Consider the following 14,712-nt stretch of genomic DNA (forward strand, 5'->3'; position numbering starts at 1 on the left):
GGGCACTCGGGGTCAGGCAGTGTAGCCTAGGTGGTCAGCTCCAGGAAGGAAGGACAAGGAATGACACCCAAGATTGTCCCCTGCCCTCCTGATATACACGTGTACACATGTGTGCATACATACTACATCTGAACATGCTCACATACGCTTGGATCTTTTTTCCTTTTTTTAAAAAAAATTGGGTATTTTCTTTATTTACATTTCAAATGGATTTTCCTTTCCTGGTCTTCCCTTAAAAAAAACCCTATCCCATCCCCCCTCCCCCTGCCTCTATGAGGGTGCTCCCCCACCCACCCACCCACTCCCGTTTTCCCACCCAGGCCTTCCCTTACATTGGGGCATAAAACACCATCAGGCCCAAGGGCCTCTCCTTCCACAGATGTTTAACAAGGCCATCCTCTGCCACATATGCGACCAGCGCCATGGGTCCCTCCATGTGTACTCTTTGGTTGGTGGCCCAGTCCCTGGGAGCTCCGGGAGGTCTGGCCTGTTGATACTGTGGCTCCCTCCATGGGGCTGCAAACCCTCTCAGCTCCTTCAGTCCCTTCTCCAACTCCTCCATCAGGACACCCCCCTCCCCTCCCCCGCACTCAGTCCAATGGTTGGATGCTTGGGTCTTTTATTCTTTTACTATGGAAACTTTTTTCCCATCTATCTATCTATCTATCTATCTATCTATCTATCTATCTATCTATCTATCTATCTATCTATCTTTGTAGGAACGATCTTTTATTGGGGGAGGGTTTATCAATCCTTCTTGGCCGCCACCTTCCTCATGGCTGCCAGCATGTTGCTCAGTTCCTCCTGCTTTCTCTTGGGACAAATGTGCGTGCCCACCCTCTTCTTGATGAATATTGAGTGCGCTCTTGTCCTTGGACACTTTGAGCAACTCCATGGCTCGCCACTTGTAGGGCGAGAAGCCTCACACCTCCCAGATCATGTCCCGCACCAACTTGGTGTGCTTGGTGAGGAGTCTGCGGTGCCGGCTGTGTCTCGGCTTGCTGATGTTTTGTCACCTTGTGGCCTTTGTTGAGGCCCAAGGCCATGGGGTAGCGCAGGGCTATGGCTGCTGCTCTCCGATGGCGGCTGGGACAGGAAGACTATTTTTGTAATTTTACTATCTCATTTTAGCAGGGCTTATGGGATGTCTCCTCTGTTTGAGAATTTTGACATCGTAATTCTCTCTCTCTCTCTCTCTCTCTCTCTCTCTCTCTCTCTCTCTCTCTCTCTCTCTCTCTCGCTCTCTAGGGTTTCACATGGTTCAGGCTGGCCTTGAAGCTGTTATGTAGCTGAGGCTGGTCTTGAACTCCTGATCCTCCTCTCTCCCCTTCCTAAGTGCTGGGAATATGGTTGCGAGCCACTACTCCCGGCCCAGGATTTTGGTTTCCTCTCTGCCTTTCTGTGCTGTTTCCGCAGTTGTTTTCTGTAGTGTTGGCGCCCTGCTTCCTCTCCCTTTCCTGGTATTTCTTTATGTCTTTGGCTCACACCGTCTAACTGGCTTCTTCCCACTCGTCTGAGAGCTGTTTGTTCTGCCCTTCACAGTTGTGGTTTCAAGGCTGGGCTTTTTTCTGTTTTCTTAAGTATCTTTATTGGGATATAATTCACATATCACACAACTCACTCATTTCAAGTGTACATTCCAATGGCTTTTGTATGTTCCCAGAGTTGAGCAACTATCACCACAGCACATTTTAGAATGTTTTCAGCACCCAAGAAAGAAACTCAAGGGCCATTAGTAATCACTCCCAGTTTCTCACTCTCCCCACCCACCCATCCTTTCCCTGTCACTTTCCTGGCAAGCATTGTCTATTTCTGTCTCTTTGTGTTTGCCTAGTTTGGAATTTCTTTCTCCATACTTTCTGACTATAATTATGGATCTTCTGGCTTCTTCCCTTCTCTGTCTCCTCATGAGCCACCTAAGCCTGTGCAATACATTACTCTGTTCTTCTATGAGACAGCTTGTTTAATTCCGTAACGAATTAATTGATTGTTCTTTTTGTGGGGAGTGGGCAGGGTCTTGCTATGTAGCCCAGGCTGGCCTGGAACTCAATGTCCTCCTGCCTCCACCTCTTGTGTGCTGTATTATAAATATAACAAAGTCTGGTCTTTGTTAGTTTTTAGACAGGAATTCTTGTAGCTCAGGCTGGCCTTGACCTCAGTATAACAAGAATGATTTAAACTTCTACCTCCTGAGTGTTGGGACTACAGGCATGTTCTACTATCTTGGTTCTGTGCCATGCTAGGGACCAAACCCAGGGACTCCTGTATCCTAGGCAAGCACTCTACCAGCTGGCTGCCTCTCCAGACATCCATCCTTTGTTTTGTTTTTTGTTTTTTTTTTTCTTTAAGATTTATTTTTATTTATATAAGCACACTGTAGCTGTCTTCAGACACACACCAGCAGAGTGCCTTGGATTCCAATGCAGATGGTTGTGAGCCACCATGTGGTAGCTGGGATTTGAACTCAGGACCTCTGGAAGAGCAGTCAGTGCTCTTAACCGCTGGGCCATCTCTCCAACCACCCCCACCCCACCCCTTGGCTTTGAAGAAGAGTCTGACTGTGGTTGAGCTTGCTTTGGGTCTTACTCTACCCCAAACTGGCCTCCAACTCATGGAAACCCTCCTATCCCAGTCTCCCAAATGCTGGGTTACAATTGTGAGGCAACACCCCTGACTTGTTTTTCTACTGTATTTTTACATTTATTAAGGAGTTTTGAGATAGGGTCTCATGTAGTCCAAAGTAGCCTTGAACTCCTGACTCTCCTCCCATCATGTCTGAGTTCTGGTATCTGCCTTATATTGCTGTTGCTGCTTGTAGAATGGCCTCTTTGCCTGCAACCTTGTAGTTTGATTATAACGTATCCTGTAGAGGATTTTTTGTTGTTGTTTTGTTTTGTTTTGTTTTTGTTTTTGTTTTTTGAGACAGGGTTTCTCTATAGCCCTGGCTGTCCTAGAACTCACTTTGTAGACCAGGCTGGCCTCGAACTCAGAAATCCACCTGCCTCTGCCTCCCGAGTGCTGGGATTAAAGGCGTGTGCCACCATGCCTGGCTCTTTGGATCTAGAGGTTGTCTGGATCTGGGGAGGTTTCAGCTATTATTTTATTAAATAAGTGTTCTGTTTCTATCCTCATCCGCTCAACTCCCATATTGTTCATACATCATACTCAGATGTTTTAACAATTCGTGTGTGTGTGTGTGTGTGTGTGTGTGTGTGTGTGTGTGTGTGTGTGTATGCACAAGTGCATGTAGAGGCTGCAGGTTGACCTTGGTGTCATTCATTATGGGTTGGATTTGTTGAGACAGGCTAGGAGGTCTGACTGGTCAGTGAGTCCTGGGGATCTGTCTGTCTCTGCCTCCCCAGTGCTGGGGTCCAGCCCAGCCTGACCTGTTACTCATTATTGTAGCCCAGGCTTGTAGTCCTTCCCCTGACCCCTCCCTTTTGAGTGCTGGGATTGCAGGCATGTGCCACCATACCCACTCCCTCTGGGTTATGTCAAAGGGCCTCTCTTCATGTTCAGAAATTCTTTTCTTCTACTCGACCCCGTCTGTGAGTTTGTGGTTATTTAATTTGTTGAATTTTTCACTTTCAATATTTCTAATTGGTTCTCTCTCTCTCTCTCTCTCTCTCTCTCTCTCTTCTTTCTTTTCCTTTTTTTTTTTTCTGAGACAGTGTTTCTCTGTATAGCCCTGGATGTCCTGGAACTTACTCTGAAGACCAGGCTGGCCTCAAACTCAGAAATCCACCTGCCTCTGTCTCCCAAGTGCTAGGATTAAAGGCGTGTGGCACCACTGCCCGACTTGGTTCACTTTCACATCTGCCTCTTAGCTCACTCTGATTAAATGAATTATTCTCTTGATCACCCTGAGTTGTCTGTCTGCATTTTCTACACTCTGCTGAATTTCTTGAAGATAATTATTTTGAATTCCTTCTAAGGTGATTCATAAATCTCCTTTTTTCCTGGGGTTAGTTATTGGGGACTTTGGTGTTCCTTTGGTGACATGCTCAATTAATGTCCCTACACTGATATTGCACATCTACCTGGTGGGACATCTGGATTCTTTGGCTTCTGTATCAACTTTTGTAGGGAAAAAAACCTTCCACCTGCTGATGGATCCTGGAGAGCAATCCTCTGGGCAGCAGCCCCAGCCTTGAGCCTAGACAGGTGTGGAAGGGTCCTCTCCGCTTTCTTCAGCTGTAATCCACATCAGTAATGCTCGCAGGGACCAGAGTTTAGATGGTAGGAGTTTGTGATGGTGCAGCACAGCCTTCAGAGAAGCAGAGATGTGCAGCTTCTTTACACATTCGGTGGGTGCATTGTGGGTCCACTACCTTGGAGCACAGAGCCTGTGCACCAAAGGAGTACACAGCGTCCCTCAGTACCTGTGTTTCCTTGGGAATAGGATGCCCATGGGCTCCATGCTAGGATGGTCCTCTAGCCCTAAGCGCTGAGTGTCCAGGGTTAGGGCGATGCAACCGTGGACGTGAGGGCGGTACAAGGATGGCAACATCTCACACAGAGAGATCAAGTGCTAGTGGATTTGGAGTAGAACACACTCTACCAGTGGCTCTGATTTCAGGACAACGTTGTGATAGCCATGGTGGTCTCATCCCAGCCCTCGGGAGACAGAGGCAGGCAAATCTCTGTGAGTTCGAGGCCAGCCTCATCTATATAGAGAGTTCTAGGATAGCCAGAACTACATAGTGAGGTCCTGTCTCCAAAACAAAATTAAAAAGGGAAGAATTGTATTTCTTTAAGAAATATTTTTTAGTTAGCATAAAAGAGAATCGATTTCATTTGCTATGATATTTCCATGCATATGTATCTCCGGGCTTTGCTCTTATCAGCACGCTGCCCTTTGCCACCATCCCTTCTTCCTGCCTCTCGCTGATCCCCCTCCCTCCTCCCCCATAGTGAGTCTTTGGTTTTCATGTCTTCTGTTTATCTGTTTAAATCAAGATTCAGCCTAAAAGAGAAAACATTATAGTTTGTCTTTCTCCCATCCATCACCTCTTTGTTTTGTTTTTTTGTTTTTCTGTTGTTGCTTGGTTTCTGTGGCCTTGAACTCACAGAGATCTGTCAGCCTCTCCTCCCAAGTGTTGGGATCAAAGGTGTGCGCCACTATGCTTGACATGAAGTTCTTCATTCATTGTTCTTTTCTAAAACTATGAGATGAGCCCTAAGCAATTAGCTTTTTTCTCCCTCCCTCCCTCCCTCCCTCCCTCCCTCCCTCCCTCCCTCCCTCCCTCCCTCCCTCCCCTGTGATGCCAGGGTCTTACACATGGTAGGCTTCACAACTGAGCTGTGCTCCCAGCTTTGACTATGTCTTCTCTGTAGTGGGAAGTATTGAGATAATCAAACAAGACTTTGTGGTTGCCATGGATACTCTCCTAAGTACAGATTTTAAATACTTATTATTATTATTATTATTATTATTATTATTATTATTATTATTATTATTTGCTTATACCAGTGCAGAGGGTGGAGAGCTGTCGAGTTCTTCTTGGTGTCTGTTCCATTGTAAGTTTACTGGCATTCTCTCCTTGCCTCCGAGATGATGGCTTCTCCACGCTCCTGTGAACCACTCTGCCAGCAGCAGATTGCTATTACTTGTTCCTGGACACTCGGCAGGGTGTGTGAGTGTGCATGAGTGTGTATGCACATGTGCATGTGTGCCTGTGTGTATATGTATGGTTGTGTGTTCATGCATGAGTGTGTGTGCACATGTGCCTGTGTGTATATGTATGGGTGTGCATGTGTGTGTATGCACATGTGCACATGTGCCTGTGTGTGTATATGTATGGGTGTGCGTGTGAGTGCGCGTCTGTATGCTTTATTTCTAAGGGCCACCTCCTTAGGCCGGTGCATATTTGGGGCAGATAATGATGGGTGGGGTCTCCTAGCATAGGTTATCTCATATTGTCTTCACCCATTAGGTGAAGTTAGGTTTTTTTCCTCCTTCCTCTTAGCATAAGACTTTCTTTTGGGAGCGGGGCCGGGGGTGAGAAGAGAAGAGAGTAGCAGGCTCTGAACCTGGCTTCATTCCTCTTGTACAGTATTTCACTCTTGCATGCCTCCTCTAAACCACATTCTAAGCAAGGCTTTCTTTGGTCCTTTGCCCTGCCTCTAATCTTTCTCATAAACACTTGATGGAAATTTATGAAGAAAGGCCCATGAAAAGGTGCAAATTTACTTTGGATCTGCAGCTCCTAGAAGTTCTAAAGTCTTACAGTAGGCCACACTCCATACTAAAGACAATTTATTGGGCCTAAAACAGAGTGTGTAAATATATATATATATATATATATATATATATATATATCTCAGTGGTAGAGAGCACTAGCACACATGACCCACTAGGTCCAAACCCAAGCATGTATGCATGTGTGTGTGTGTGTGTGTGTGTGTGTGTGTACAGAAGTATGTGTGGGGCTCAGGAAAAGTCTAGATTGGGTGTCTCCTAGTGGGTTCTGGGGGTTCAATTCAGGTGGTCAGGGTTGCATGGCAAGTGCCTCCTCCAGCCTCTGAGGGATTTGACTGACCGGCAATCTCTGATCTTACCCTCTTGGATTAAAAGGTTCTATAATTTCTAACCTTATGATTAAAAGGTTCTGAAGTATTTTCGTGTTTCTTATAATCGCAACTTTGATGTAATTGCATTAAATGTCCTGCTTAATCTTTGAGGTGGCTTCAGCTTCAACACAAATGAACAGCTTCACGAGGTTCTGACATGAGAGTTAAGGCACTGATTTGGGGAAAGCAAGGATAATTTAAATGGGGTCACATTGGGGAACTTTGTAATCTCCTGCCCTCTTAGCAGCCTCGGACCTCTCTTGATAATAGAAGCAGCCAGCCTCACCGGTTCGTTTGACAGCTCTCACCTTGTTTAGCTTGCAGATGTCAGAGCTTTACTTGACGATGTGTTATAAAGACTCGACACTTTGGGTCCTGTACCACTTCAGTCAGCTTTCCCTGCGTCTGGGTCTAATGGGCAGAATAGCATCCCAGCATGTTCTATTCTAGAACAGGCTCAAAGTATGGGGCGGGAGAAACAACAAAAAACTCCCCTACAAAGAGAATTCACATGGGCTTTGAGTACTATTGGTAGCTATGACTTAAGCCCAGATAGGGAATGTGCTTACCAGAATCTCAGTTTGTTGGTTCAAATAGGTGTGGGGTAACTCTTCCAGCTTTCCACAAAATGTCAGGAGTTCCTTGCTGTGCTGGGCTTGTAGCTCAGTTGGTAAGAGGACCTCCCTAGCATGCACAGAACCTTGCATGGTTTTGTTTTGTTTCCCCCGAGACAGGGTTTCTCTGTGTAGCCCTAACTGTCTTAGAACTCTCTCCATAGACCAGGCTGGCCTTGAACTTAAAGAGATCCTCTTGCCTTCTAAGTGCTGCGATTAAAAGGATGTGCAACCACCACCCAGGTTTTTTTTTTTTTTTTTTTTTTTTTTTTTTTTTTTTTTAAGGTTTATTTATATCCAAGTACACTGTAGCTGTCTTCAGACACACCAGAAGAGAGTGCCAGATCTCATTACGGATGGTTGTGAGCCACCATGTGGTTGCTGGGATTTGAACTCAGGACCTTCAGAAGAGCAGTCAGTGCTCTTAACCACTAAGCCATCTCTCCAGCCCATTTTTTGTTTTAAATATCCCTGCATAAGCTTGGTGTGGTGGTGCCTGTAGTTCCAGTACAGGGAGGTGCAGGGAGGAGGATCTGACGTTCTAGGTCCTTTCTGGCTGCACAGAGAGTCGAGAGGCTTCTCTGCATACGCGAGAGACCCAGTCTCAAAAAGAAACAGTTTGAAAGCAGAGGGTTTCTGATGGGTGGGGGTGCAACTATTGGGATGGATGACCTGCTTTCCCACCCCTCTTGTGACCGAAAGAGCACCCTAAAGAATGTGCCCTTTCCCCAGTCCACTCCTATACAGGAAAACATTTAACTGGGGCTGGCTTACGGTTTCGAAGGTTTAGTTCATTTTCATCATGGTGGGAAACATGGCAGCATGCAGGCAGACATGCCGGAGGAGGAGAGTTCAACATCGTGGTCTGCAGGCAGCAGAAGTGACTGTTAAACCACACTGAGCATAGCTTAAGCACAGGAGACCTCAAAGCCCCGCCCCTGAGCCCCGCCCCTGCAATGACACACTTCCTCCAACAAGGCCACACCTCCTAATACTGCCACTCCGCATGGGACAAGTTTTCAAACACGTGAGTCTGTGGCGGCCATTCTTACTTAAACCCCCACACCAAGACATTGAAACATAAATTGATTTGGCCCTCCTCCTTCAGCTGGGGAAAGTCGAGAAGCACAGAAGGTCACAGGTTGCTGTTATTGTCTCTCTCCATCCTCCCAGGTCAACAGGGATGATGCCTAAGATCAAGGCTCTGAGCATCAGGACGGCAAAGAGAAAGCCGTGAGTTACCACAGAAGACACCAAGGACACAGAGTAGTAGAGATGGATTGACTTATGAGTATCTTTGGTGGCTTACTTAAGAACATATATTTATTTTTATTTTCTGTGTCTGAGTATTTTGCCTGCATGTATGGACATGCCTAGGGCCCACAGAGGCCAGAGAAGGGCACTCCATCCCCTGGAACTGGAGTTAAGAATGGTGTTGAGTTTCCATGTGGATATTGAACAGCAGTCCTTTGCAAGAGCACTGTGCACTCTTAAGCACTGAGCCACCTCTCCAGGCCTGGACATTTGCTAATTTTCTTTCAACTTGTCCCATAGCTCAGAGAGAAGAATAGCCTACAAGTAGAAGTCTGGTGAATGAATCTCGGTTTGAGGTGCCTCTTTGGAGACCTAGGGCTTCCCCTCTCATTCCCAGAGTTCTGTCCTTATCAGTTCTAAGCCAAGCTCCACAGGAAGTAAGGGGTCCTGAATTGGGAGGTCTCTATCAAGGATGGCTGTTCCCTCTGTCCCAGGCCGGGGTGTGCTCAGCGTGCTATGAACTGATTGAAAGCAAGAAGCTGTGATGCCTCTGACTCACTGGCGCCTCCCTGCAGCCCTCCACGGAGCCCGTTTCTCCTGACAGAACGGAGGGCGGCCACGTGAGCCTGGGGAGCGGGTGCCACCTTACTGGGAGATGGAGGGTGGCCTACGTGATGACATGGCGTCCGGAGGTGGCTCCCTGGGCCTCATAGTCTTCCTCTTGCTCCTTCAGCCAAAGCCCTGCGAGGCCTGGGCAGCCGCCTCTGTACTCTCTACTTCCGGTTTCCCCTCAGGGTTTAGTGAAGCCCCGAGGGACAACCCACCGCCACCCACCCGGGTGCGCATGTCCAAGGCTACCACCCGCTCTCCTTTCATGAACTTTTCCTTAGGTAATTTGGTAAGGGTTGTCTGTGGCAAGGGGAGGGCTGGGTCAAGGTCCACACTAAGAGCTAATGACTCCCTGAGAGTCACGGGTGTCGCTCAGGCCACTGTTGTGTAGAGTTCGGTTGCCTTGCCTCTGGGTGGCTTCAGGGGATATGACTGCCTGTATGATGTTGAAGCCTTGAGGGTATGAAGTGCCTGTGGTGTTCAACACTTCTTGGCTATCGTTGGGGGAACGTGTTTTTTTTCTGTGGAAATGCTAACATGAAGAGAGGGCCTAATGCTTATGAGTTCTTTTCATCTTCCCTCAGTGTGTGGCCAACCCTTTATGAAGATCATGGGAGGGGTAGACGCTGAAGAGGGGAAGTGGCCTTGGCAGGTGAGCGTTCGGGTCAGGCACATGCATGTCTGTGGAGGTTCCCTCATCAATTCCCAGTGGGTGCTGACTGCCGCCCATTGTATTTACAGGTGAGGAGTCTTGGGGAGGGATCTGGAGGGAAACCCTGCTGTCTAATCTACCTGCCTGACAGAAACATTCCAGAACAAAAGAAGGGGGTGGCCGTGCTATGACCATCTTGTTACTAGAAATATTTAGGGTGTGGCACAGGCAAAACAGTTGAGAGATTAATAAAGAGTTTTAGTGACAGACACAGGATGATAGAGATTTGGGACATGTTGAGAAGCAGGGACGGAGTGGAAGGGGTATAAGAGAGCTTGGTGGGGTCATGGCTAACGAGGCAACACATTTTTTCCATAGCCGAATCCAGTACAACGTCAAGGTGGGCGATCGGAGTGTCTACCGACAGAATACAAGTCTGGTGATTCCCATCAAGACCATCTTTGTCCACCCTAAGTTCTCAACAACTATCGTCGTTAAAAATGATATTGCTCTTCTCAAGCTCCAACACCCTGTGAATTTCACCACTAACATATACCCTGTCTGCATCCCTTCAGAGAGTTTTCCTGTAAAAGCTGGGACCAAATGTTGGGTGACAGGATGGGGAAAACTAGTGCCAGGCGGTAAGACTGGTGCTCAGAAGACCTTCTTCCTGGGGTAGAAACAAAAGATCCCAAGGGGCACAGAAGAGAAGCAGACTCCTTGGCAGGCATGTGTGTGTGTTTGTGTGTGTGTGTATGTGTGTGTGTGTGTGTGTGTGTGTGTTGTTGGGTAGGCAGTTTGGCAGAAATCAAGGTCATGGTCAGCTTAAGTGATCCTTGGTCTTGTGTTGAAATCTTTTGTCACAACGCAAACATCTGATGACAGCCCACAGAAGGTATCCCTCTCTCCTGGGAACTGGAAATGTGTCAAATCTCCTTTTGCAGATTTGTGGGGCAGTATGCTGAATGGTTATAGGAATTGCTACTTTCCCAGTGGACAAAGGCCAAATGTGATGGAATTCTCCTGTGTGGATATCCAGATCTGATTTATTTTATTTGGTGTGTTATAAGTGTTTTGCCTCCATGCATGTCTGTGTACCAAATGCCTGACTGATAGCTCTTGGGTGTCACCGCCCCCTGGGACTGGAGTTATATATGAGTTGTGAGTCTCCACACGCTGAGGGAGGTGAACCCAGGTCTCTTAACTGCTGAGCCATCTCTCTAGCACCTTGGGTGGATTTTGCCTCACGAAAGGATGATCTGCTGGCCAGCTTCTCAGTGGAAGTTCCTGCCTTGGTATTTATGGAGTTCCTTGTGCCTAGGGGAATTGGGTGAGCCACGGGTCTCTGTTGGTATGCATCTTATCCGTGAGAAGAAGTCAATTGCGATACCTTTTAGGGTTCTATCTCCTGAGAGCCTGTGATTGTGTTCTAGAAAGTGAAGAAAATTGGCTGGGTGTGGTGTTACGTGCAGAACTATGGATAGTTCGAGACTAGTCAGGGCTATGGAAAGACCCCATCTCACTGACAAATAAAGGATGGACAGGCTATCTCCTCTCTACCACACTGACATCAGTAATGAGTTTGATGGGCTGTCATTTCTTCATCCTCTCAGGTCTTGCTTCCTTTCAGAAATACTACTCTTCTTTTGTCTTAGTTTCCCCCCCTTGAAGCATGAGAATTGGACCCAGGGCCTTAAGTGTGCTAGTGAAGAGCTCTAGCACGAAGCTGTATTCCCTGCCCTTTCTACTTTTTCTTTTGAGGCAGAGCCTTGGACTCACTCACACTGTAGCTCAGGCAGGCCTTGCACTTGAGATTCTCCCACCTTGGCCTCCCATGGACTTACAGACTTAGGCCATTATGCCTGGCTCAATCCTGCCTGTTACTCAATGTTTTTCCTATCACCGTTTTTAGGTTTACTTTCTTCCGTGTCAGATGGGGACAATATTAACTTTTGTCCAGGGGGATTCTTGGGTGTTTGCATGCTTGCTGTCCACTGAGCAGATTTAGACGCTGCTGGTCTTTTTCATCAGCACCGGATGTTCCGACAGAAATCCTCCAGGAGGTGGACCAAAATGTCATCCTTTATGAGGAATGTAATGAGATGCTGAAGAAAGCTACCTCAAGTTCTGTGGATCTCGTCAAGAGAGGCATGGTCTGTGGCTATAAAGAAAGAGGAAAGGACGCCTGCCAGGTACGTTCACAGACTCCTTTCTTAGCCCCAGATGTCAAGGCCTGAGTCATTTGCTAACTCTTTTACTCAAGAAAATTAATGGGGAGAGTCCCAACACCCCATGGCTCCAGGAGCTGGCCTCACCCTATCTTTCTGCGTAGCACAGGATAGCCTTAAACTTGAGATTGGCTTGCATCAACCTCCCACATGTTGAGATTACGGGGAGACACCACTGTGTCCAGCTGGTTTGGTCCTCTCTAAAGGACCTGTGTAGGTGGATGTGTGGGGTTCCTGTGTATGTGTTGAAGTTGGGGGTGGGTAATATAACAATGCTTTGCATCTAGTTCCCCTATGTGGCAGTTCCCACCACAAAGGGAACATGAGCTCATGTTCACTCAGTTAACTCATATCACAACCTGACAACGTAACACCATAGCTATCAGACTGCTGTGGAAGTCCAAAGACATGAACTGAAGATCCTCTTGTGATATTGTTTTTAGAGATAGGGGTGAATATGCGTAGGGGATCGGAGGTCTGAGTGGACTTCTTATGTTGTCCTAGTGTATGGTATACACTTGTAATCCCAGCACTCACGAGTTTGAAGTAGGAAGATCAAAAGCTCAAGGTCAGACCAGCCTACATAGTGAGTGTGAGGTGAGTCTTGGATATGTAGTAAGATCTGGTCTCCATTTCAGGGATGGGAAGTGAAGAGCAGTGAACAAGAGACCTTAGGCTTGTACCCCACACTAGGGTAGAGGATGCAGATGTGTTAAATACCTGGAGCAGTAAAATTGGGCTGAAGGTGGCCAAGTTTCTAGAGTGGCCCAGGCAAACATGGGAAGTGCAGCCGGGTGAACATGGTCAGATTTTCCTTTTAGATCAGTGGCTCCCTTGGATGTATAATTCCAGAATTAATGTCTTCAGAGCATGAAGAAGATGCCGTTAAGTTCTGACCAGGGTCTAGAGCAACCAAGCAGTGAGGCAAGCATGTCTGAGGTGTCTGAGGTAAAATGATCAGCTAATGAGAGGGTAGAGGTGGTAAGGGGTACTGAGAAAGCCTATGGTTGGTTGGTTTGTTTGCTTATTTTATGTGTATGAGTACACTGTAGCTGTCTTCAGACACACCAGAAGAGGGCATCAGATCCCATTACAGATGGTTGTGAGCCACCATGTGGTTGCTGAGAATTGAACTCAGGACCTCTGGAAGAGTAATCAGTGCTCATAACTGTTGAGCCATCTCTCCAGCCCCATGGAAGCCTATGTTTTTTTTTTTTTTTCACTGAAGTGATTGTTAGGGTCTCTGAAGTAGGTTTGGGAGAAGAATATGCATAAATGGGCTCTATAATCCACCAGGATCTTGCTGTATAGGTGAGGGGAGAAATTGCATTAAATGCAAGGAGCTGCTACATAGCAATGATATTTAATGGGATAAAAAAATTTGTCTTCGTTTTATGTGTGTGAGTGGTTTGCTATCATATATTTATGTGTGCTGTGTGCATACAGTGCCTGCAGAAGCCAGAAGAGGGTGTAGGACCCCTTAGAACTGGAGTGGCAGGTGATGGTGGGTCACCATGTGGGTGTTCTCAAGTAATCCAGCGTCCTCTGCAGAAGGGCCATGTCTCCTGCCCCTCGGAAGTAGAATTCAGAATTTAACACCACCATGACTCCAGAAATGACGAAGATAACCTCAGAGCAGATTAACACTTCCCCATTAACTCTTCACTGACCATAGGAATAAACCCAGTTCCAGCATTTGTATATTAATAGAAGCTTGGGCGTGGCAAGGATGCTTCCCTGTCCCTCTCTCTTTCCGAGTCAGTGTCTTAGTACGTAGTACGGTAGGCTTGAACTCCCTGAAATCCTTCTGCCTCACCCTCACTAGGGCTGATACTATAGGCATATGCCACTGCACTTGGCTCTGGCTGGACCTTTGGGATGCCCAAGGAAACTATGAGCCTGTCCCCTGAGTGTCTTCCAGTGTAATTAGCGAAACCCACTGGGGCTCAATTCCATTCTTCATATTTGTTTCTTTCTCTTTCTTCAGGGAGATTCTGGAGGCCCGATGTCCTGTGAATTTGAAAACAAATGGGTGCAGGTAGGAGTTGTGAGCTGGGGCATCAGCTGTGGTCGCAAAGGATACCCTGGAGTTTATACAGACGTTGCCTTCTACAGCAAGTGGCTAATTGCCGTGGTGAACCAGGCAGATTGTTTGCATCCAGTGGTCTTCCTCGTCTTACTGCTGTGTTCGCTGACCTCATGACATCCTGTGGACACGGTGATCTCATTCCTATCCTCTTTAGAGCCCCTCTTGTTTGACCTTCCCAATGCCCTTTCTTCAAATCCCTTGCCCCAGAGAGAGCCACAGTGAAATATGTCGGGGATCTGAGAGACTTGAAAGTGTTCTGCCTGGTGCTCTGGTCACCATCCTTGGCCACAGCACTCCTGAGTTGTGCTCTGCCTGGCAGTAACGAAGGTTAGTCAGTTCCAGTTAGAAGACAAACTGGCCTGCCAGGTCAATCGCAGTGACCTCAGCAAGGATGTCATCAGGGGAGGGGCAAGTGCTAGGCATAGCTGTGGTTTCAGGGAACTCACCTCAGACTGTCACACTAGATCTAGCTTGGTGATCACACACACACACACACACACACACACACACACACACACACAGAGCGCTTATGTGTCCTAACTATAATTGTTTTCTTTATACATCTTTATCTATGACTTTGTAAAGTTACATTTCATATAGAATGTAATTTGCAACCATGTTCAAAGATAAAGTGAAACTGAAAAAATAGCTAAGAAACTATATGAGCAGACTTCCTTATTTCGCTTAAAGAAT

At 47.0% G+C, this 14,712-nt stretch overlaps 1 protein-coding gene and 1 pseudogene across 3 annotated transcripts; one reads left to right on the forward strand and one right to left on the reverse strand.

Annotated features, from left to right (window-relative positions):
• Window positions 1-715: 715 nt before the first annotated feature.
• On the reverse strand, window positions 716-4,510 carry Gm46141 (annotated as a pseudogene).
• Window positions 4,511-8,170: 3,660 nt separating this feature from the next.
• On the forward strand, window positions 8,171-14,667 carry Prss42 (protease, serine 42). Of its 3 annotated transcripts, XM_011242964.2 has the most exons (8): window positions 8,171-8,214; window positions 8,361-8,420; window positions 8,936-9,061; window positions 9,175-9,331; window positions 9,635-9,791; window positions 10,081-10,343; window positions 11,734-11,894; window positions 13,918-14,667. In XM_011242964.2, the coding sequence occupies exons 4-8, from the start codon at window positions 9,286-9,288 to the stop codon at window positions 14,131-14,133; spliced, it is 843 nt and encodes a 280-aa protein (XP_011241266.1). In that variant the 5' UTR covers window positions 8,171-8,214; window positions 8,361-8,420; window positions 8,936-9,061; window positions 9,175-9,285; the 3' UTR covers window positions 14,134-14,667. The 3 variants fall into 3 exon arrangements, with proteins under 3 accessions (XP_011241266.1, XP_017168842.1, NP_694739.1); XM_017313353.1 differs by lacking the exons at window positions 8,171-8,214; window positions 8,361-8,420 and having other exon boundaries at window positions 8,824-9,061; NM_153099.1 differs by lacking the exons at window positions 8,171-8,214; window positions 8,361-8,420; window positions 8,936-9,061 and having other exon boundaries at window positions 9,108-9,331.
• Window positions 14,668-14,712: the final 45 nt, after the last annotated feature.

This window comes from Mus musculus, chromosome 9 (genome assembly GCF_000001635.26).
Source record: "Mus musculus strain C57BL/6J chromosome 9, GRCm38.p6 C57BL/6J".
NCBI classification, from domain to species: domain Eukaryota; kingdom Metazoa; phylum Chordata; class Mammalia; order Rodentia; family Muridae; genus Mus; species Mus musculus.